The sequence below is a fragment of the Notamacropus eugenii genome, chromosome 2, assembly GCF_028372415.1.
Source record: "Notamacropus eugenii isolate mMacEug1 chromosome 2, mMacEug1.pri_v2, whole genome shotgun sequence".
Lineage (NCBI taxonomy): Eukaryota > Metazoa > Chordata > Mammalia > Diprotodontia > Macropodidae > Notamacropus > Notamacropus eugenii.
In genome coordinates this window covers 460,931,534-460,955,310 of record NC_092873.1, presented here as the reverse complement: position 1 = coordinate 460,955,310, position 23,777 = coordinate 460,931,534, and the positions used below count along the sequence as shown (strand labels likewise).

Here is a 23,777-nt window from a genome sequence, read left to right as displayed (position 1 = left end):
TGAACTCATTACGCTTTCCCACAGATTATCCCTTCTTCCAAATTTTGCTATTTCTGTCAAAGGCACTAATATTAAATCTTCCAGGTTTGTGACTTTGGCATGATCCACGGCTCCTCACTTTCACTGCACGTGTCTACTTAGCTGCTAAATCTTCCTCTTCTACCTCTTTTCTCCTCAAACTGCCTTCTTTGTTCAGGCCCTCATCATTTTTGTCTAGATTGTTACATTAGCTTCCTTTGTGCTCTCCTTTCCTCAAGTCATTACCCACTCCAGTCTAGCATGCACACTGCTGCCGGTGCAGTTTTCATGAAGGGCAGATCTGATCCTCTCACTCCCCTACTCAGTAAGCTCTGGTCATTCCCCATTGCCTCTAGGATAAAATATAAACTCCTCTGTTTAGTTTTAAAAACCCTATATGACCTGATCCCAGCCTCTCTTTCTAGGTCCTTGTACATTATTCCCCCTCCAGCACAATGGGATCTAGCCAAACTAGTCTTCTCTGTGGTTCTCACTCATCAGCTCCAACTTCTGCCTAGAATAGTGTCTGTCTCCATATTATAGAATCCCTTTCTTCCTTCAGGATGCTGCTCAGATACCTCCTGCTACGTAAGGCCCCCCCCCACATCTAATGTCCTCCCTTCCAGAATACTTATATTTAACTTTTATATTTATTCACTTTGGGTTTAATTGTATTTGTTTGTTTTGTATTTGTTCTGCTTATGTTTAGATACATGCCTGCCATCTCCCCCATTAGAGTGGAAGCTCCTGGCATATAGCAATTATTCAGTTTTTTGTATACACAGTACCTAGTATAGTGCCTGACTCATAGTAAGGGGCTTAATAGATTTTTTTAATTGATAAGATTGATGATAATCTTGTAGATAGTAGGGCAGATATTGTCATTTCTGTTATTTAAATATCGGGAAATTGAGGCTTATAATATTTTTGGTTTTTTGTCTGAGGTCGCACAGATAGCACGATCTTTTCTTCATAGACCAGAACACTTTCTCCTATTGTATACTTCACTGCTGAGCTGCTTGAGTATAGAGTCACAGTGGGTTATTTATTTTCTTTCCATTAATTGTTTCCACTGTGATTGTACACCCTGACATATTGAAAACTCATGGCTTTAGCCAGCTTTATAGTTTATATCTGTGTACACTACAACAATGTCCAACTAGCCCCTACCTTCTTCCTCCCTCTAAGTCTTAGGCATTGAATTTTTCTTAAAATCCAGTGCATGATGACTTTGTTTACACAGTTCCTGGCAAGAGTTGGATAGATTTTATTACAGAGGAATGTATGTTTAGATGGTAGTAGACTGAATGAGTTACTCCGAGCAAGTGTACGCTTTGTAACTAGTGATTGCTATTAAAAAAACGTGTATGTGCTGTGTTATTACTATTAAAACACTTTGGCATAAGATTTCTTGAGACTCAGAAGACCACGTCTATGCTTACTCGTTGTACAGTTGCTTATTTGATGCTGGTTGCTAATGCCCGTTGGGAGAATGGGATTGGTCTAATGCCCATTTCTGATTATTTAATGGGAAAGTCATGCAGAAAGTGAATGAGTGAATATCAGTAGTAGTTGATATTCAAATTTCCCTGAATAGACTTGTTTGTAGATTAAACTTTCTCATTTAAGTTGATTATAAACGTGTAGTTTAAGATTATGTTTTAAAAGCATCATGTAAAAATGTAAACTGTAGAGTTAAATTCCCATGTTAAGTACTACTGATAACCGTTTGCCGCAGTGGTTTCAGGGACCACTTGTAACCGTTATAGTGAATAACAGGAGGCATACGTACCATTTACTTCTGGCTCCGCAGAAACGTAGCACACATGCACAGCTCAGACGCAAATCAAGACTTCATTCGTATTATGATGTCATTGGTCTTTTTCAAAAATGAGGGACGAACAGTCCCACAGGTGTGTCCATGCACACATGCACGCATGTCTAGAGATCTTAGAGATTATCCTAGTCCAGACACCTCATTTCATTTGTAAGTGCTTTATTAAAAACTTAACATCGAACATAAGTTCAACTAATTAACGTTGCTTAGTAATTATTTGCATTTAATTTAATTTATTTCAGCATATAAGTCCTCGTTAGAATTATTTTGGTTCATCTTGTTTACTTTTCCAATATAATTGTTTCCAACATTTTGTAATTAGATATATTATGGCTCTATGAAAATTTTTAGACAAAACTTTTTTGTATGTTTTAGATTTTTTCCTTTTTTATCTTAAGAGATTTATCTTTGAGATTATTGGATTGTTTCTCCCTTTTTCCCTTCTTTTTTTGCTGCTACTCTTGTTTCATATCTGTGTCAAATGTCTTTTTAATAGTGGAAAAGGATATTTTGTCACTTCTTTGTTTTGCTTATTGTAATTTTACATTTTATCTTAAGTTCTAATTTTGTTGTTTCTACTACAGTTAGAGAAAATCACATAATTTATCCTTACATATATGTTTACATTAAGTCTTAACTAAAGGTAATAGTAGCCTTAAAGTGTATCATTGTTACTAACTTATTATTCAGTTAATCTGGTCTTTTTCTATCCCTTTTTAGCCTCTCTTTAAGGTGTATATATTTGCTGATAAATTATTGCAAGTCTTGTTGGTCTTTGAAGTAAATTGTTCTTTTGTAAAACAATATTGTCTTATTTACAGATATATAATTTTGGAACCCATTACTGTTTTTTTTATTTTGATATATTTTCCTCACATTTGATTTATTTCCTTTTTTTTGTTTTTTGAAAATTCTGAAGTTATTCTATTTAATATTTCTTTCAGAGTGGCTCTTCCCCTGCTTCTTGATTTTTGGTTGAATAATTCTATGAATTTATGATTGTGTTGTTTGGAAAGTTAGGATTTCTTGCTGGTGTTGTGCATGTTTTCTTATAAAATATAGCATGATCAAATTCACAATTTTTTCTCTAGTTAGCTCCTTTTTAACTTTTCTTTTTCAATGTATCATTGGATTCCACTTAATTGAACGTTTTTATTTTGTCTCTCAATTCTGTCATTTTGTCCACTATCTCTTTTAAAAATGTATTTTATTTTTAATTTGTGAAATAAAACTAGCATTTCCATGACATAGTTGTACCTCCTTCAGTTCCCTTTCTTTCTGGGTTGATTATTTTTATCTGTTGATTTTTAATTAAATAGATTTCTGTTATTTGCTGCTTCCATAGTTTTTTTAGACTTTGTATATTATTTTACAGCTTCCCTTATTGTGGCTTCATTTCTTTTTGTCTTTTTGAAACTCCTTTTGTAGAATACTACTTTAATTCCTTTTAATCTGTTTATTATTCAGTTTAACTTTTCCATTGGCATGTATCTTATATCCCATCCATTGATACTTCTAATTAGGTTCTTAGGAAAATTCTGTCCTTTAGGTTTAAATATACACACACACACATGCAGAGATATGTAAATGTATATCTATTGTGTGTATGTATGTATATATAGTATACATATAGAGTAGGTATAATAGAAGGTATATATGCCTATCTGTACTAGAAGGCATGTAGGTATATGCATACACACACATATATGTGTGTGTGTGTATATTTGTATGTTTTGTGTGTGTGTATATCTATACCTACCTATAGACATAAACACGTATTCTTCATGGAGTTATAGGTTGTGCTTGATTTATCATTCATTTTTTTGGCCTTGGATGAGAGCAGTAAAAATGCAGTAGACTGAGAGCTGGGACTGGTAATTCAGTCGGAAGGCGTTGGTCCTGCTCAGGGTCCTTGAGGACTGGTTGGTAGGCAGGTGGCAGGTCTGGCAGAGAGTCTACTTGACTTTGTCGTGAGCAGAGAAGGCTGAGAATTTTCTGGAGAGTAGGTGCCAGGCTGATAACCGCTGTATTTTATAGATGAGAAATTGAAGCAAAGAGAATTGAAAACCTTAGCAACAGAACTACGTTAATAGCTGGGGCAGCTAATTTTTGTTTTAACCGTTGTATCTATATAGTGTGATACTCCTTTCTGGCCACTAGGTGGTGCAGTGGCTAGAGTGCCAGGCCTGGAGTCAGGAAGACTCATTCCTGAGTTCAAATCTTGTACTAGTTGTGTGACCCTGGACAAGTCACTAAACCCTTTTTGCCTCAGTTTCCTCATCTGTGAAATGAACTGGAGAAGAAAATGGCAAACCACTCCGGAATCTTTGCCGAGAAAACCTCAAAAGGGTTTATGAAGAGTTGGACATGACTGCAAAATGACTAAATAACAACATGAACCCTTTTCTGATTGAATAACTTTATTAATAAAAATAGGGAAGAAACAAGGACAGTTGTGAGACAGAGACTGAGAAGGCAGGCTACGGAGAAAAGACAGCAAAGATGGCTGAAGTGCCCTGCTTCCCATAATCTAATTTGTGTGGGATTGATACGTGGACTTTGAAGTTGCTAGCTGGGAAATTCTGATGCCTAAAACTGGTAACAGTGGAACAAATGTCTGTCACCTCCTTGTGACTTGACTGGCAGAAACATGGATTTTTACTTCTTATCATGAGATAGAAGTCAGTTGTTTCACCCAGTACATCCTGCTTTGCAGCAGTAGAATTAAGCAAGACCAGGCCTCTGCATGAGTCAGGACAGACCTCATGGACTCTTCTGCCACGTTTTGTGTAGAAGAGCTGATTAGAAGAACAAAAAGACTTGCCGCTGAGTGATCAGTTGAACTTATTAGCCAGGGAAGAACCGAGCTTTGGGAAGGCTTGAACAGAGCTGAGCTTAGGGCCTGAAGAATAGTGGAGCTCAAAGGAGAGAGAAATATAATTGTTAGTAAAATTATGTAAGTTTAAAGGAGTCTGTGTTTGAAGTTTGTAACTGACAAAACATGGCGTAAAGAAAAATGCTTTTCATTTCACATTTGGATCCCTTTGATGCCTGTGGGTTCTGATTCTATAATATGCTTAGTCAGAGCACTTTTTTACTGATAGAATGAAATCACAACCAAAATATTTTTATGGACACAGTTCCTTTCTTCCTGGCTTTGACTTTTTTGGTCACCTTTTTAAAAAAAAAATTTTTTTAAATTTTCTGCCACTTGTAGCAGCCTGCTTTATTCTAGTTGAGTAAACCTTTGGAACACCTTTAATTTCTTGTTCCATCTATGCTCCTGCCAAAACTGTGCAGGGTTTTAGATAGAAGGATATTCTTCAAGTTGGAGGAAAATTTGATAAATGGTTTTAATTTTCTATTTGTCATTCATTATTACTCTCAGGAACTCTTTGTGCAAGCTGCTTACAGAATCAAAGAATCATAGACTTTGAAGGAAACTCAGGGATCACCTGGTCCCATCCTCATACAAAGTATTAATCTTATCCAAAAACCTCCTTGCCAATGGTTAAACAATTTCTACCCCCAGCACTTCCAGGGATGAAGTTATTTTGTAGGTAGTTCATTACATTTTTAGAGAACTTAAATTGTCAAGAAATTTATTTCTTTATACTGAGCCAAAAATGTCTCCTTGTAACTTCCTCCATTGGTTCTAGAGCTTACCTTCAAGATCAAATCAAACTTAATTATTCTTTGACATTATACCTCTTCGGATACTTAAAAATCACTATCCCGCTTTCTCCCTTAAGTCTTTTCCTCCAGTAAAATATCCTCTGCTTTTCCAACCAGTCCTTTTGTGACAAGATTTCTAGGGCACTGTGTGTATTACATATACTTGGTTCTAGATCATGTGGAAGAACACTAGCACAGCAGAGCATGTAGTTGCAGGGGTACAGTGACCCTGGTCACAGTTCCAGGGCAAAAAAGAGTACTTGTGCTTGCTCGCAGACCAGAGTACAGGTCAGGAGAGCACTGATCACACCTCTCCTTGGATTATACCACCTTGGAAGAACTGAAAACTTAGAGACCCCCAGCACTAGCTCTGCAAAAAGCAGCAACGAAACCTGAAGCTTAGGGCAGTGCTCCTTCCACCCCAGGAACAGAACCCAATTAAAAGTTAGAAAAAAGTAGACTAGAAAAACAAATAAAAAGAACCTAACAATAGAAAGTTACTTTGGTGACAGAAGCTCAAAACAAACTCAGAAGAAGACAACAAAGTCAAAACTGCTGACTTCGAAGCCTCAAAGAAAAATGTGAATTGGTCTCAGTCCTAAAAACAATTCCTGGAAGAGCTTGAAAAGAATTTTTGTAAGAAAATCATGAAAAAAAGTCAACAGGCAAAAAAATGCTGAAGAAAATAACATCTTAAAAAACAGAATGAGACAAATGGTAAAAGAGATATAAAAAATCTGCTGAAGAGAATAATGACTTAAAAAGCAGAATGGACCACATGGAAAAGGATGAACACTGAAAACTACTCCTTAAAAGGTAGAATTGGCCAAATGGAAAAGAAGGCATAAAAATTCCCTGAAGGAAATAATTCTTAAAAATTAGAATTGGGCAAGTGGAAACTCATGACACCATGAGACACCATCAAGAAGTAATAAAAGAAAATTTAAAACACAAAAAAGTAGAAGACAATGTGAAATATCTAATTGGAAAAATAGTTATTAATCATAACTATGACCAATACATTTATTAATGTATTAATAAATGCAGTTATTAATCATAACTATGAAAAAATTTTACAGCAAATTTCTCTGATAAAGGCCTCATTTCTCGAATATATAGAGAACTGAGTCAAATTTATAAAATACAAGTCATTCCCCAATTTGTTGTTGCGTTTGTCCTTCATTGTCAAAGAAGACCATGACGTCAAGATGATGACATGACTTGCAGTGGACTTTGATTTGAGTGAGGGAGGGCTGTGCAAGATCACCAACCTTACTTTCTTTTCCTGAGCCATCTATTGTGCTATAAGAAATGATGAATAGGTTGCTTTAAGAGAAACCTGAAAAGACTTATATGAACTGATGCTAAATGAAGTGAGTAAACCAGAAAAGTATACACAGTAACCACAACATTTTGTGGTGATCTTCTGGGAATAACTTAGCATTTCTCAGCAATGGAATGATTCAGGACAAGTCTGAAGGACTTATGATAAAAACTGCTATTCATCTCCAGAGAAAGAACTGATAAGAGTCTGAATGCAAGTTGAAGCAAACCTTTTTTTAACTTTTTCTTTTTTTTTAATCTATGTTTTCTTCTACTATATGACTGATATGGAATTGCTTGCCTTCTCAAGGTAGAGGCAGGGTGGAGAAGGAGAGAATTTGGAACTTGTAGTTTTGAAAAATGAATGGTAAAAAGTGTTTTTACATATAATTTGCAAAAACAAAAAAAAACAAAAAAAAAACCCTGCTTTTTTTTCAGACCATTTGAAAACATAGAATCCCTAAAGCACTGCAGAGCCTGGCCTTTTTCTAGGCTTAGAAAACATCGCATGTTGTAGTTTTTCACCTGTGCAACAACCATGGATTTATTGTGGTGTTCCTGAGAACATTTGCCAAACTTTTGTTTTTGTTTTGACCAGGCTTTTTTATAGATAAGGAAATTTAGAGTTGAAAACACCCCCACTCCTTGGGTAAGTGGGAGGCAGAGCTGCGATTCCAGAAGGACGTAAGCTCCTTGAGGCCATAGAATCTTGTTCCATCTTCTTTTCCTAGGGCCGCATAGTACCATGTACATGTTAGGTATTTAAGAAACATATGTTAAATTCAGTTGAGGATTAGAATTCCAATCTTTGACTCCATGGTGTGGTTCCCTAATCCATATGACCATCCAGTTTCTCACATTTTAGTTTTTAAAAGATAGCTTATTGCCTTTTTCCTACATTGTATAAAAATGTCTTATTTCTATTTTCTTTGTCAGAAGTAATTTTCCCTAATAAATAGTTTTCAGAGAACTCTATCATTAGTCTTCCTTTCTTTTTAAGGTTGTGATTATTTTAAAAGGATTTACTATCCCTTCATGTTGCCATATACAGCATTAGCCTGAAGAAGAAAGACCAATTATCAGCTTCATTTTCAAATACAAACATATCCCTGCATTGGTGATAAGAAGGAAAAAAGCCTTTTTGTCACTGCTTTTATTTAAAAAAAAAACAAACATATAATTTTCCCTTCAGTAAAAAGTTAGAAAATGCATATAATTATAAATTCTTTTGAGCATTTCTCTTTGTAGAAATCTCATGAATATAAATATATATAAATGGAGAGAGACAATCTAGATAGCAAAGAAAATCTCCAGGAGAGTGCTAATAGAAATATCTCAGATCTTGCAAAAGGGTCAGCTGTAGATTAGTACAACATTTTTCAGTCATTTTCCTTTTTGTGTTATACCTTTTTTCTCCCAGTGGGTAGCTTGGGAAGGCTGGAGGAAGGTTAGGAAGCTCCTCCATCCATCGATAAAGTTTTAATGTAATAATAAAGGCCTTTTGCTTGTGGAGAAGACAAATTAGCAGCCCTGTGATAAAAGTCAACAAGATCAGCTTAATAAAGAAGACCGCGGTAGTCGGAGTTTGATTATGACATCTGAACTCTGATTAAGAGGAACATGGCATACCTACCTCTGAGGTGAGCTTGCAGGTTGAGAAAGAAGGACTAGAATTTATGGGAAATGTATGTGTGGGGGAAGGGGAGAGTGGGGAAGGAGAGGGACAAGTCGGTCTGGATTCAGGTGCTTATCTTTATGACAAGTGTATTTCTCAGAATATAATTGTGAGGAATTGCTGACTTATCCTTTAAAGAAGATGTATATGATTTACCATGCTTACTGATGTCAGTGGGCTGAAATAAAGAGTAAACCTATGAGACAAATGAAATAATTGGCTATTAGGGCATGAGCTCTTTTATGATAATATGTGAAAGAGGGAGTGGACTTAGTTACTTTTTCCCCAGAGGACGGAAGATGGACAGTGAGTAAAACTCATAGCAGAAAAGGTCTTCCTGTGAGCAAAGATTTCTAAATGAGAGCTTTCCAGAAGTAGAATGGCAGGAGGTTCAGTCTTTAAGTGGAGGCTAGATGTCCACTGGTCATTAATGAAGAAGATTCCTGTTCAGGTGGGGGTTGGACCAGGTGGGCACCGAGGACCTTTCCAACTCTGAGATTTGTTGAGCTTTAGAATGAGCTTCAAGCACCCCTGGAGAGAGATTACAAAAACTTAAACTGTGTGTGCTTTTTTTTTTTGTCAGTCTTAAAGAATTTTTTATTATCCCTTTACATACACAGCAGAGGTGTATAACTGAAGACAGTACACTGCCTGTGAAAAACACACTACTTGTGCTGTGATTCATATCCTTAATTTCCATTAAAATTCTTCCTTGCCCATATCCTCATTTTGCCCAGACCTAGGTCATGTAGTCTCATGTTATTTGCATGAACAGCCTAGAAGGGTTTTCCTATAGGTTATCCAAACCAGTTAAGTTCTCAGAGAATTTAAATAAAAGTAATTCTTACTTGTGAGATTTAATCATGAAATGCTTTTATCTCATTCAGTGCTTTCATTTTGCCGAAGAAGAAACTTAGTATTCATTGTCTTGTTTTCCTGTTTAAGAGGCATCCTATTTCAGAAAGGCTGAGGAGGTGATGTAACTTCATCCAAAGGCTTCTCCTTGATTTCCTGTATATCTGGGTATTGTGTCCTCAGAATACCTCCATTAAAGACTGGAGTCCCTTGCTAGTGAAACCCCAAACCTTTCGCTGCTTTTGCTTAAGTCAGGGAAGTCTCCTCCCTCCTCTTCCAAAAGAGGAGCAGGCTGTGAACTTCCCACCACGTATGCTCAACGGCAACACAAGCACTTGATTGTTTGGTAAGCTCCTTTGGGATTCTAGCTGCCTCTCATTTTTTTAACTAGGCAGTTGTTGGCCCGATTCCCAAAGAGGCGGCATGTGTAGGTTATCTGTGGTTTCTGTAACTTTCCTTCAGGGCTGAGCCTCTCGAGGAGCAAGGCTCCTCTGGAGCCTCAGGCACTGAGTTTGTAATGGATCAGGGCTGTGGTATCCAATTTAGTGTCAAGAGGCCGATCATGGAGATGTCATGCTTCAGTTACAAGACTACTTATAGGAGAGGTCTGTTTGATCTAACAACATTCCATGTTCTGATATTCCAACAACATTTTGAAGTTATATCCTTTCCCTAACGTGAATTAAAATATTTAGTATGCCAACGTCCAAAGATTATAGTGATTCTAGTGCAGCATCTACAAAGCGATAAGAAGGGATTAGTTTATGGGAGTCACTAAACCTGAGAGCACCCATTCAAGCAATATTTGTTAAGCAGTTTCTGTGTGTAGTAGGCACTACTGGGTCCCTTCCTTTTAAGAGCTTATGGGAGTGATAAGATGGACCTCAGGAAATCAAATACAAATTAGAATTCTCTTAGTGCATCGAAGGAGAGTTAGGGAGGAAGGAAGAACTTCAAATATGTATTTCATATCAGTTTTTCTTTGTTTAAATTATCTTAGAGATCATGGAGATCCCTAGTCCTGCCCTTTATTTTACTTGGAAAGTTGAAGTGACTTGTCCTTGTCTGTTTTTTGACAAGTGGTAAGAAGCAGAGCCAAGCTTTGAACCCATAGCTATCTGAACTCCTTTCTTCTACACCACATTCTTTGTCCCTTTGCTTTAGGAAACATCAGTTTAGGAAATTGATTAAGCCTATGCATGTAGGGAAATACTATCTGGAGGAGAAACTTTGTTCTGTGATCTCTGAATTGGGATTTGAAACTCATCGAATCAAAGAATGTCAGAACTAAGGATCCTTAGGCCCCCCCCCAGCTGTCTGACACCTTCATTTTGTAGATGAGGAAACTGGGAGAAGTGATTTCCCCCAGGCTGCAAAAGGCTTTTAGAAGTCAGGTAGGAATAGAGAAGGGTATTGGAGAAGGAAGAGAATCCTTCACCAGCTCATTAATAAGTTTAAAAAACAGAAAGTTAAACTACATTTTAAACAAAATGCATAATATTATGTAACATGAAGAAAACTATAGGTTAAAGATGAGGATTTTTTTTTTCAGATCCAAGATTTCACTGATGGGGGGTAGGGAGGAAACAAATAAGGATAACTGTCATTTCAATATGCATTAGCAACTGCTGAGCAAATTTAAGTTAGAGAGAGATGCCTGGGGTTCTGAGATTTTAAGTGACTTGCCCAGAGTTTCCTAGCCAATAGGTGTCAGAGCTGGGATTTGAACACAGGTCTAATTGACTTTGAGGCTGTCCCTCAGACAATACTCTGTGCTGCCTTTTAATAAATTAGAGGTAACACACAGGGACTTCCCTGCCCCCCACCCTTCACTATCCAACACTATCCAATGGTTTCTAATCCCAACGTAGTGCCTGGCACATAGTAGATCCTTAATAAATGCTTGTTGATTCCCACCCTATAGGAGAATAGTGCCAGTACTAATTTTCAAAGGTTATGCTTTCAAAGAATGAACTTCAGAAAATTTGTTTTGTTCCATGTCGGACAAAAACAAGAAAATGAGAATGAGAAGTGCAATGATGTTTCTATTTGAAATTATAATATGTAGTGCTAGAAAGAGAAAGACTTGATGCTGAAGTGCAACTTTTAAAATCACACACAAATTCTGTAATAAAAGAAAGTGCAAATTAATTTTCTTACCTAAGTAACAACTCCAGAAAAGGCATGTAAGATGCTTGATTGACTTCCCCTTTACCATTACTCTATTTAAAGACCATATTAAGTATTAATTATTAATAACTAATCAATAAAATAATTATTAAAAACAAATCAATAATTAATTGGTAATAATTAATATTAATAACTGGGAATAAGACTATTTTTACTGTAAGTTTCCAGAGGACTTTTACAATTGTCCTTTGTGAATAACATGGCATTTTGCATACATTAAGTGTTTGACTGATGTTTGTTAATTTACTGAATTGAAAGGAATAATTGCAAATAGATTGATTTGATATTTTACACAATTTAATTTATTCAAGTTGTCTTCTCCCTTAAATTTTCTTTTAGAAAGTTGAAATTGAACCGTTTGAAAGTGGTCTTTGCTTGATTGTTTGGCATTTCAGATATTTGGGAGCCTTTGCTCTTTTTTTGAAGGAATATATTAATTCACACCTAAAGATCTTTTTGTTAAGTAGTGGAATGTTTTGAAGAGTCTGAGGGAAGAATTCTGGAAGCCACTTAAAAAATTAAATCCATGAGACAAGCTGCAGCTCAATGCTGATGGAGGATCTCATTCTAACAAGAAACTTTACATCTTTACAGTTCAGTATAATTGTTTCAAAGAGCTATGTGTTTCCTGTAGTTTTTCTTCAAGGCTATGTTATGCTTCAGTGTATTTCTCCTAATTTTTTTTTCCAAACAGTAATCAAGATGGAAAGACATCAGAACTACTTTTTCCCTTGCCTTCTAATTTGCAAGTTATGAAGCTGATAAAATTTCAAAGTGGCATATTAAAATATTTGTATTTGCGTAGTACTTTATAGTTTTCAAAGTGTTTTCATTCCTGTTGTTTTCATTTGATTAGCTTCATAAAATAGGGGTGGTTGAAGTTATCCCTAATTTACGAAATAGGAAACTGAGGCTCATGTAATATCTTCTGAGGTCACAAGTGATTTAATATCAGACCTGAGAACTTGAACTCTCCTGAGTCCTGTGGTCCAGGATTCTTTCCACTGTACTACATTGCTGGCTGCCCTTTCTAAAGAAAGAAATAATTCTGCTGTCTTTTCATAATTATAGTAGTTATAAGACAAAATTAATTTAGTAATTCACATTACTCATGGTCAAAGATTTTTAGCATTAAAATTGTAGCATTTTTAGCGTTAGCATTTTAGCATTTCTTTTTCATTTAAGGGTTAGTATTTTAAAAAACCAGAATTCAACTTTTTAGGAAATATGTTTTGCATTATCTTTTTCCTTATCACTCTTACTGTCATAGTGATTCATTTTAATATAGTCTCAGTAGAGAAACCAGAATATTGTCAGGAAAACGTTAAGTTAAGGCAGGAGATTATGGGATAATGTCCTCTTGAAATGAGCAGTCCATAACAGTTGCAGGAGTGAGTTAAAAGATGTCATTTTAATGGCACTATCTTCACTTGAAAGCAGTGAAGGAACAGAGGCAGAGAGGTTGCTAAAGGTTCCTTCCAACAGTGATGTTGAGAGGAGAGAAGAGTCAAAGTAATATTGGAACAGTTTACTGGAGATTCTCACTTGGCTGTGATCTTCCTGATTCTAGAGCTGTTAAGATGCCCCACTGACTTCTCCTTCCAGTGGTATTTAATTTGCCAGTATGTTCTGACTGTGAATACATCATCAGTACATGCTGTGTGGATATGTCCTGGAAATATACAAGGAGGTGGAGTCAGCACCAGATGTTACTGAATGACTTGGAAATCTGCAGAAAGAATCATAGTATAAAGACCAAGGACCAGGAATGAGTTAACATGAACTGTCAGATAAAGAATCCCTGCTAAACTTTCGATTTCATTGAGATGGCAGAATTTAGATCAGCTGCTCTTGTGCAAGTGACTTTTGAATACCTTTTTGTTGTTCATGGACTCTAGATCTTAAGTTCTTAGAAGAGCCTTTTGGGCTTGACCGGCTAACTGTGGTGTGTGAGGTCTTTCTCTTTAGCTTAACTGCTAGGATTTCAGTCTTCCCAAATCCAGAGTTTTGAAAAATAATAAAAAATTTGCTCCTACAAATACTGTGCTTGAGTTTCTATTAAGACACTTCAGGTACAAGGAAGCCCTTCTGTCTTGCCCAGGGGAACACCCAGGGTGGGTGACTCCATGGCCTGTTTTGTGTTTGGTAGCCTTAGTGTGCTTGACCCCGAACACCGCACGCTGTTGTCAGGAGGGTTGGGGTTTGGTTGAACATAAGTTTTTTTTAATAGTACAGATGGGGCAGCTCACTGCCCAGCAGACGTGGAGCTCATTTGTTTGTTCATTCATCTTAGGTTATTTGGGTAGAAGCAACTGTCTGAAGGAATGATATCATCATCTAATGTAACGAGATAGCCTGAATTTAGGGATTTGAATACTGGTGCTTAGCAAAATGCTGATGACGCTAAAGGGCATGGCTTCCTATGACTTCTAGGATAGAATATACACTGATTTATGTGACTTTTAGAGCTCTTGTCAAGATCCTTTTCTGTCATTCTGGTCTTCTAGAGGGGTGTATGGAAGGCTCAGGATGATTTATTTAGTATTTCTCGGTCATAAGAATGTAAACTCCTTGAGGAAAGGATTATTTTTTGCTTTTTGTTTCCCCAGAATTTGGCACAATTCCTGCCACACACTAACACACATAATGCTTATGGATTGGTTGATCGTAATAGTAAAGGAACTTTGGACTTGATTTCTACTCTAAGGATTATACTAGGCACTTACTACCATCACTGGAAGGAACCATTTCCTTGACAATGGGATTTATGACTACCTAAATAGTTTAAGTGTCCTTCTATCCAAATTATTCACTTAGTTTATCACAGATCATATGATTCTTTATTGTTTTCTAGACTTCTAGTTATCTAAAAGTAGGAACAAATAGCCTTTGGAACTCTGTGGGACAGGAATTGGTTCCTAAGACAAAATAAAGAGAAGTCTATTGAATTAAGATGAAGCACCAAGTTATTTTGTTGAATTTGTAGAATTTACTTCTTGGTGCAAGATTCCACATTGATTGTTAGGAATCTCTGCAGAATCTTTCAGGTCCTACAGGATTATTTCAGCATATGTTTGGGATAAGCAACCTCTATCCGGATTATCAGGGGATATGGCCAGTGGGCCGAGGAAAGGAAATTGAAACCCAAGGGAGGGTTCTTAACAGCTTTTGTGTCATTTATTTCTTTGGTGATCTGGTGAAGCTTAAGGAGACTGTTTCAGAATACTATTTTTGAATGCATAAAATAAAATACAAAGCATTACAAAGGAAATAAACTGTATTGTAATACAGTTATTAATATGTTATTTAAAATCCATGGACTCCAGGTTAAGGACCCCATTGTTTGTCTTGGGGCCTTACAGGTTGCTGAGCAAACATCCCAAATGTCTTAGTCGGAGTGGGAGGTGCATTTAGGGGTAGTGTCGGAGGCTACGCTCACAGGAATGGCTTAGCTGCAGGGCAGTCACTAGCTTCCTCTCCACCAGGGAGTGACATCTGTGCCTGGGCTATGTTAGCAGGGTGATATGCTTCAACCACAGTATCCCAGCCAGGATATTGAGTTAGAGATGAAAGAAACTTGGCATGGAAAACACCAGCAGATGTGGAGATGAAGTCCATCCTTCTGGATTACCATAGGGCTCTAAAATTAACGGAAGGGGAAGAGAAGGCATGTATAAAGTGAGATGATGTAAGGAGAAGCTGTCTGCATGTGTAATATTATGTAATGAGAAGAATTCTTGCAGAAGTATGTGCTGACACCACTGGGTCTTTCAGAATAGTGTCACCTCCAGGTGAGGCACAGACAGGCATGTTTATTTTTAGAGCCATCTTTCCTCCTAGCCGGTTTAAGTGGAGGGGGAATTGCTACTTTGATACTGACACTGCAGATTATGATTTAGGAGTTACAGAGAAAAGAGCTAGACCTGCTCCAAGAAAAGCAAACATCTGTGTCTGAAATCAGAGAGATAAAATGTAAAACTAATGAAAATTAATTTTCTAAGATGTTTTCAAAAGAAAGTAAACCGTTTCCTTTTTGTTCGCAGTGGTACTTGCTTCAGGGGAGGGAGAGTGCTACCAAAAGGTACCCCCAGGGGTGGGTAAGAATGGGGCCAGAGTTTTTGTGCAAAGATTAACACCTCCTTTCCCCTCCCCTCTCCACTCCTTGGCCTTAATTTTCTCCACTGCAAAGTGAACAAATTCAGCTAGATGGCACCTGAAGTCCCTTCTAGCTTTAATATATTACGTTGAAGATTTTTGTGGGGGAGGGTGTAGGGTTGTCTTCAAGCTCTCCTTTAGTACCGTCTCCAAAAGCATCTATCAGTTTGCTCTAAAGGTTGCATATCTACCCTCAGCACTCAGTAATCTGGTTCCTTGGATACTATTGTGGGCCAGGATGCTGGTGGAACCTGGGAGGCTTGAATTAACTTCCATCCCCCAATATTGGCCAAGAATTTTGTGACTGGGGAGAGTTCGATACAAGCCTGTGACAATTTGGCTTAATTTTGTCCGCAGGAGAATCCCTGGACTGAGCTATGGTCCTTTGGCCAAGAAGAAAATTAACATGGTTTTTATGAGTTTGCTTTTAACCTCCTTGCCAGTGGCTTTTACTTGTGTTTATCATCCACTGAATTGCTTTTAACTACCCCAGCAGCTGCTTTTCACTTGAGGGTGTAGGAATATATTTATTATCGGGGTTGTTTATTTGAATTCTCAGATTCTGAATCATGAATTTCACCAGATTCATAACTGTGACCTGGGTAATTGACTGGATGGCTTTCTGAGGAGGGGATCTGGTATCATGGCCTTTCTTTGAGGGGGAAAAGTGTGGAAGGTGAAGATGCAGGAGTCTCCTGGCCCTCAGACAGAGCCTGGGTAGTGCTGAGTGCAGTGACATTTGACCAATAGGTAACAGTTTGGACAGTGCTGGCAGCAGCAAGAAAATGGGGAAAACAGGGTGCCCCAGCCTTCTGGGTAAAAGCTCAAGAATAATGGGAAAACAGGTGTTTCCCAGCAGTAACCATTCCAGAATTTCACAGGGATGCATTGTGTCCTTGATAATGATACCTCACCTGCAGCTTCTGTAGCACCTAGGGCCTGGAATCCTAGCTCGCAGGTCTGAGCCACTCGGGAGGACTGGAATCTGAATCTCACAAAGAAATTTCATTCATGTGTATGCTTATCCATATTACAGGCATCATATAGTAAGAATATAATGCTGACTAACTAAAGAAAGGACTTCAGCAAGCATTTATTAAGTGCCTACTAAATACCAGTCATGGTGATTTCTTGCTAGATATCACAAAACTGACATTGACAAAATGGAATTGTAATTGGGGACTTGAAATACACAGATATGTTAATTTTAGGGCAGTTTTAAGTTTTAATAACTTTAGAACTATAAATGCTACAACCTTACAAAAATATTTGAAAGCTTAATTATGTAAAGTTGTAAAGTATTGATATGTTTCTTACTGAAATTAAACATTACCAGCATTTTATGCTAGATGCCATTTGGCTTGACTTTTGAGCCTTGTATAAAAACTTTCATGAGCTGCTGCTCATTGACTGAGAGGTTTGCAGTTAAGTTTTGCCTTAAGCCCATCCAAAGAAGGTTTTGATGCGTTTGTGCCAGTTTTGATGTGACCCCACAAAAAAAAAGTCTCATGGAGATTGAGGTGACCAGGTCGGAAGCTACTTCCTCTTGGTCCTCTATTGACTGAAGAAAGCCATCCAGAAGCTATTGCACAAACCATGCAAAATCTTGTTAAAGCTAAAATTAAAAGCTTATTATACCAAATTCACAAAACTGTGTGACTGCAAATGAAATGTAAATAATTAAACTTTCAAATAATTTTTATAAGTTTGTAGCAATTAAACTTCTGAAATAAGTAAAATTCAAAATCGCATTAACATACCTTGTATATTGGAATCATTTCTTTTTATATCTTGGATATCAGACCTTTATCAGAGTGGTTTGCTGCAGACATTTTCTCCAGGTGACTGCTTCCTTTCTGATTTTAATTGCACTGATTTTTTTTTACTTGTAGAGGGGGAATGCAGAAACTTCAATTTTAAGTGATCAGAATTATCCATTTTATTACCTGTGCTCTGCTCCCTTGTTTTGTCTAGAATTCTTCCCCTTGCCATAGTTGGGAAAGGATATCATCTTCCCTGATGCTCCATATTGTTTATGATTTGACTTTTAATGTCTAGGTGCTTTTAACCTTTCTGAGCCTCAGTCATGAGATCTATAAATGGTCTGCAAATTGGAAATAATAACATGCTGCTTTCCTCACAGGGTTGTCTTAAGGTGGTTCAGTAGAAATGGTGCTGGTTTTCCAGTCAGAAGACATAGGCTTAAACCCCAGTGACCTTGAACAAATTGCTTAAACTTTGTAGGCCTCTCTTCCTCAACTATAAAATAGAGGTATCCTTTAAAGAGGTGCCTTTTTTCTAAAGCTCTGAGATCTGAATGTGATAATGCTTGTGAAAGTCCTTTTGTAAAGGCCCCCCTGCCTTTGAATATGAAGAGTATTCTCTTGTTCAACCATCAGTAAGGCAAGTGCATTAAGTTGATTTTCTAGTAATGACTTATACTGAGTCATTCTTAATTTCTTTTCATTTACCCTTGGGAACAGTGGCCCACATTTGCAAAACAAATGTCATAGGTAGGAATGCCAAAGCTAAACGGCCCATGTTGGGATCAGATGGGTGACATTGTTTGAAACTGAGCTAAATGTTAAACATCCTCCAGGGAGCATTCCTTCAAGCTTCCTGTGAAATCCCACTATAACTTGCATGTTTTGATCATCTTCAGTGTTCTACAAAGGTCAAATATTTCTTTATATACTTTTGATACTTTGAAAAGTATTTGTGGATATTCCTTTCTACCAATGCCAAATATAGCCTCAGTTTAATGTCTATGTCACGAGTTGGTGTGACCAACAGAAATTATCTGGTGATGAGCTCTTCTGCCCTTATCTCTCCTAGAATAGCTGTGGAGTCTTCAATTAGTCCTTATTTAAAGATCACTCCAGTTTAGTAGCGCCTCTCAGAACACCTGCTGCTGGCTGAGTCTCCAAGAACTTGTGGTCTCTTCCATGTCAGGAAGGTGCACAGTAAGGCTGCAGTGCAGGCCCTGTTCACATATACACATTACCTCCTAAGCCCCCAGATGATTGTTTCATCACTGCTTACTTTAGCCAAGTCAAATCAAGAGTGGAGAGATTGGTCCATGGAGGCCAAAATAATTAGCAGGGCATGTCAGGGGAAAAGGTACTAGATGAGCAACAATCGATTATTTATATGAATGCTGTTGGGGAGAAAATGGCTTTAAGTATTACAAAAGTTGATTCAGAAACCAAGTGTCAGTTATTTCCCTTCTCTTCAGGCTTTGCAGTAATCTTAGTGCTATCTGAGTGACTTTGAATCATACTTTAAATCTTATTGTTTTAAAATTTTTATCTTTTTGCAGAATAAGAGAGATCATGAAGCATGCCTGCAGATTGCAAGTTGAACCAGATACCCCAATGTCAATTACCCTGGCCATAGTAGAGTCTGATTCCACAGTCGTCTATTATAAACTAACTGATGGATTTGTAATGCCAGATCCTCCTGAGGCAGTCGAGGAAACTGATGGTAAACAGTGGAGAAAGAAAAAGAAGCTGAAGAGATGACCTGAATTGTGACTTAAAAAACTGAACTGACGACAGACAGTTCATGGGACCACTGATGTCAGGGCGGTATGAAGATAAGCAAGAATACAGTGGTTCAGTTTACATACTAAAGAAAACACAGTTAGCATGCAACGTAACAACTGTATGTTTGATCCAGCTCTGCTCCTGGCAGGTCTATACCCCAAGGAGACAGAACCTTGCAGAAAGGGCCTCCTATGGACAAAAGTGTTTATGGCAGCTGTTTCTCAGCAGCCTCAAAATGGAAATTAAGGGAGTCCCCAGCTATTGGAATGACTAAACAAATAGTGGTGTGTGAATCTAAAAGAATATTATTGTGCTGTAAGAAGTGATGAAAGCGTTTCCAAATAAAGTGGGAAGATCTCTATGATCTGATTCAGGAGGAGAAAGAACACATCAGAGACAGCAGAGGTGGAAGAACAGGGCAGAGTTAGGGATGCTATGCTCCTGCAGTTGGGAACTCTGCCTTACCTGGGCTTTTGCTCCAGGACTGTGTGTTAAGTCCTCGGAGAAGCTTTTGCTTCTCCTGGAGGGGGTTCAGTGGCGTGGACATTTGGGAGGCTTGAGTTCAGCTAGCTTCTTAGCCTCCCTGAGCAGCCAAGTTCCAGATACCTTCTGCAGTACCTACATGTCCACAACAGTTGCCTCACCTACACTCACCTACCTGGCCTCCCTGAGCAGCCATTCCTTCAACTTCCAGGCACCCTCTGTGGCCATCTACAACTCTAAAACAGTTGCCCTGACTGTTCTGTTTTCCCCTTCACAGTGCCCCATCCCCCAACTACACAGAACTGTCTGATGCTCTGAGATAGCTCTTAGCCAAGACTGAACCCTTAAGGACAACGATAGCCTACCTGAACTCATTCCTCAGTGATGAATATATTTTCACCCTGTCATATCCTCCCCATCCCAGTGATTCTGAATTCCCTGGCTGCCATTGTTCAAACTTCCATTTTCTGTTCCCTCACTGACCCCTTCCTTATTCCCATCTTCCTTTACTCAACCTCCTCCCTCTCCCAGTGTCTCATTCTAAAACCACTCACTTTTTCCATTGTGATCTCTGGATTTCCTGCTCCATGGGTAAAAAAACCTAGCATTCCTCTTAAACTTTTTTATTTCTCACTCCTCTACATCCTGCACTCATTGAGATCTGACTCTATGGCCACTCTTTTCAGCACTGGTTTCCCACCCTGCCTCTTCATCCTCAACTCACTGGTCTTGGTGGGAGAGTCATTTCTTTGCTTTCCATTACTGCTTCCTGCTCTTGCTGTACCACCATCACCCACCTCTTTTAAGGTTCTTTCAATCCATATTAATCATTCAGTCAAGATTCTGCTGGCTGCTATGTACCTACCTCCAGGACACTCTTCCTTCAAGGGTTTAGAGGATGGCTTACAGTCTTTCTCTTCTCTCCAAGTCCTGCTCTCATACTCAGAGGCTTCATCATACATATTCATACTTCTCCAAAGACCTTAACCTCAACTTACCCATTTCCCATGACTTACTCTTCCATCACACCTTAGCTACACCTAGACATGGTCTTGATCATCCCATCACCCTTAAGGATTACACTTCCATGTTCATGAACTTTGAAATTCCTTTATTTGATCATAATCTATTGTCATTCCTTCTGCTTTGCAACCCCTAGCTAGAATTCTCACCTTCCTCATCTCTACTCCTTGGCCTTCCTGGCTTACTTCAAGTCCCAACTAGAATCCCATCTTCTATAAGAAGCCTTTCCTAGGCCTTCTTTGTCTCAGTGCCTTCCCTCAGAGAGCAATTCCAGTTTGTCCTGTCTATATCTTGTGTGTACAAAGTTGTTTCCATATTTTGTCCGTGTAGGGGGGAATCTATTTTTTGCTTTTCTTTGTATCCCTAGCACTTACAACGGTGCCTGGCACATGTAGGCATTTAATAAAATGCTTCTTGACTTGGTGTGAGCAGAACTTAAGAAAACAGTTTATTCAATGGCATCAACATTACAGAGAAAAAGTCTTTGCATCTGTAATTAGTATAGTGAAAAACCATGAGTCTAGAAGGCTAAAGACGAATCAAACCTTTGGACATGGCCAGCGTAAGATTTTATGTGTGTGTGTGTGTGGGGGGGGGGGGGGGGTGGCACGGCAGGGCTGGACTTTCTGGGTGTTTATTTTGTGAAGGTTTTTTTTTTTTAAATTAATTGTCCAATGAAGAGGGTACATGATATGAGAGGTGATAAATGTTTGTAAATGTGTGTGTATGAGTTTTATTTTTTTTAACTGGATCCCATCACCCTCCAGGAAAGTCTAGTATTCCAACATACCTCGTTTAATGAATCTGCATTTAGTTATTAGTGATTAAATACTAGATTTAGTTTCAATCTTAGAGAGGAAACTCTTTAGGATGTGTCAAATCAACTTAAGATTGTGATGGAGACATGCCTAATTTAATACATTTTCATCAACTTTTTAAAAATTTGTTGAAATTACTTATGAAAATACTTTCAACCAATGAAATATAAGCAATATTGGAAACCACTCCTAGATTTTGCTTATTAAAAAAAAAGAAATTTCATTTAACTGATGTTTACTTGCTCCATGTAAAGAGATTGTCACAAATTTATATATTTTACTACCATCAGCTGACTGATTTGTTACTGTAAAAATGTTTGCATTTGAATACCTTTAAACGTATATTCCCAAGTCATTAGGGCTTGGGTGTGATCTGCCTCTCAGGAGACCTACATAGTCCAAAGTAATGACTTATACTGTTGCCCCTCTGATCCCTCCTTTTTTGCAAGTTAGTGTTTAACTGCAGGATATAACATTCATGTTGAAATTTTTGTTAATTTTCTAGTTATCCTTTGATAAAATGGCAAAATTGTGTGCTGCACATAGACCATTGGGAGCCCTAAGCTAAGTGGAATTGCATAGTGTCTTGTGAGTGCATTTAGAAACCTTAGTCCTAAGCACATGAAATTGCATTTTATTTAACACTGACCTGTTGAGTATTCAGAATCCACATATTCTTACCCTGAGTATCATAATTACAAAATTTTAAAAATCTTGTCAGGAAAAAAAATGGCACTCCTGTTGTAGATGATGCTGTGTCTGAATGTTTCTATTCTGTATGAGGGTAGAAGTAATGAATCATGCTGTGTCTGAATAGTCTCATTTGCCTCTGAATGTTCAATTTGAAGCATGCAAATTTGCACTGACGCATTGAACACTTTAAGTATTTTACAGCTGATCGAATTACTATAAAGAGTTAGTGGGTATACAGTTTAAGTATTTGACCTTGTACATTATGCCCTAACATCTATGTAATTGGTAGAAAAAAAGGCAACCAACGTGAAATAATGAGCCATATCCATTCAGTTGATTTGTTTTAATTGATCCGATCATATATATATATATATATATATATATGTATATATGTATATACACATATATATATTCCCTACCCCCTTGCCTCAACACCCCATTTTGTTACTTTATTATATGATAAAATCCATAACATGGATTTCCACAATGAAACTCATGATTTATCTGTGCTTCTGGATCTACCTGCAAAGTGCTACCCAGAGTCAGCTGGTGTTTAGCACTGAGATGGCTGCTTGGGTTAGGATGATAACAGGTTTATTTCTCTATATAAGTACCAGAAATCATAACTTAATCCTCTGCCTTCAACCTCCAACATTTACAAAGAATTGGGAACAAGAGCTTTTTGTGCCCTCTCAGTATCCTCATTCATTTCTTCTGCCGCTCTTGTAGGGCTCAGACTTACTCTCAAGATGCAGCTTTTTCTCCAGGTTTCTTTTTTCTCTTCCAAGCAAGCGATTGTCCGTTCTGTTAGTGGGAAGGTTCCTTTCTTTTCCCCTCTGCTCAGGTATTTAGCTTAGACCTGTTTACAGTTAATCAGGTTATGAAATCTGTATCCACACCAAGGTCTTAGCAGTCTTTGGCAAAGTTCTTTTAAATAAGAATGCAGGAAACAATACTTTGACTCAATACTAGAGCTAGAAGTGTTTGGATAAATTTGCTGACGGATTCCGAGTGCGTTTTGCGAACCTCAGGTCTATTGATTTTTCTCACATATAAAATATCCTCTACCCATGGTGTAGACTTTTATTATTAAATCTCTAGTTCATTACTATTTTTTAAGCTAGTCCTTCTCTCCTTTCTGTTAGATAATGGCATTGAAGTCTAAAACTGAAATACACCAGAAGTTTTCCTGAGATAATGAAAAAGTAATTCATTCTTTTGCCTGCTTTGGTAGTTATGGTCATATTTCCCAGTTCTTTCTCCTAGAACCTGCTTTTAAAAATACCATGACTCAGACCCTTAAACCCTGAATACCTTATATGAGAATAGCCATGTTGATGAGCTTGAAGGTCAATAAAATATATTGAATATAATGTATTAGTTCACCAGGAGAAAAGCAAAAGGGTATTTTTCTCATACCTATAGTAGCTGCTATTCCTCAAGCTTTTCTTGCTAAGAGAATGCAGTTGTGTATCAGTGAGCAACAA

The 23,777-nt window shown here is 37.6% G+C and overlaps 1 protein-coding gene and 1 long non-coding RNA gene across 3 annotated transcripts in view; one reads left to right on the top strand and one right to left on the bottom strand.

Annotated features, from left to right (window-relative positions):
• Positions 1 to 19,634, top strand: part of TSEN15 (tRNA splicing endonuclease subunit 15) — a 28,708-nt gene extending 9,074 nt beyond the window's left edge. The window contains exon 4 of the mRNA XM_072648404.1: positions 19,048 to 19,634. Within this exon, the coding sequence (XP_072504505.1) occupies positions 19,048 to 19,249 (202 nt within the window). The 3' untranslated portion in view covers positions 19,250 to 19,634. The remainder of the gene's footprint in view (positions 1 to 19,047) is intronic.
• Positions 12,966 to 20,710, bottom strand: LOC140529625 (uncharacterized). Of its 2 annotated transcripts, none has more exons than XR_011975621.1 (3): positions 20,622 to 20,710; positions 16,643 to 16,713; positions 12,966 to 13,302 (listed from the first exon to the last, which is right to left on the bottom strand). It is a non-coding gene; the product is annotated as an uncharacterized lncRNA (long non-coding RNA). The 2 variants fall into 2 exon arrangements; XR_011975622.1 differs by having other exon boundaries at positions 16,643 to 16,719; positions 20,622 to 20,708.
• Positions 20,711 to 23,777: the final 3,067 nt, after the last annotated feature.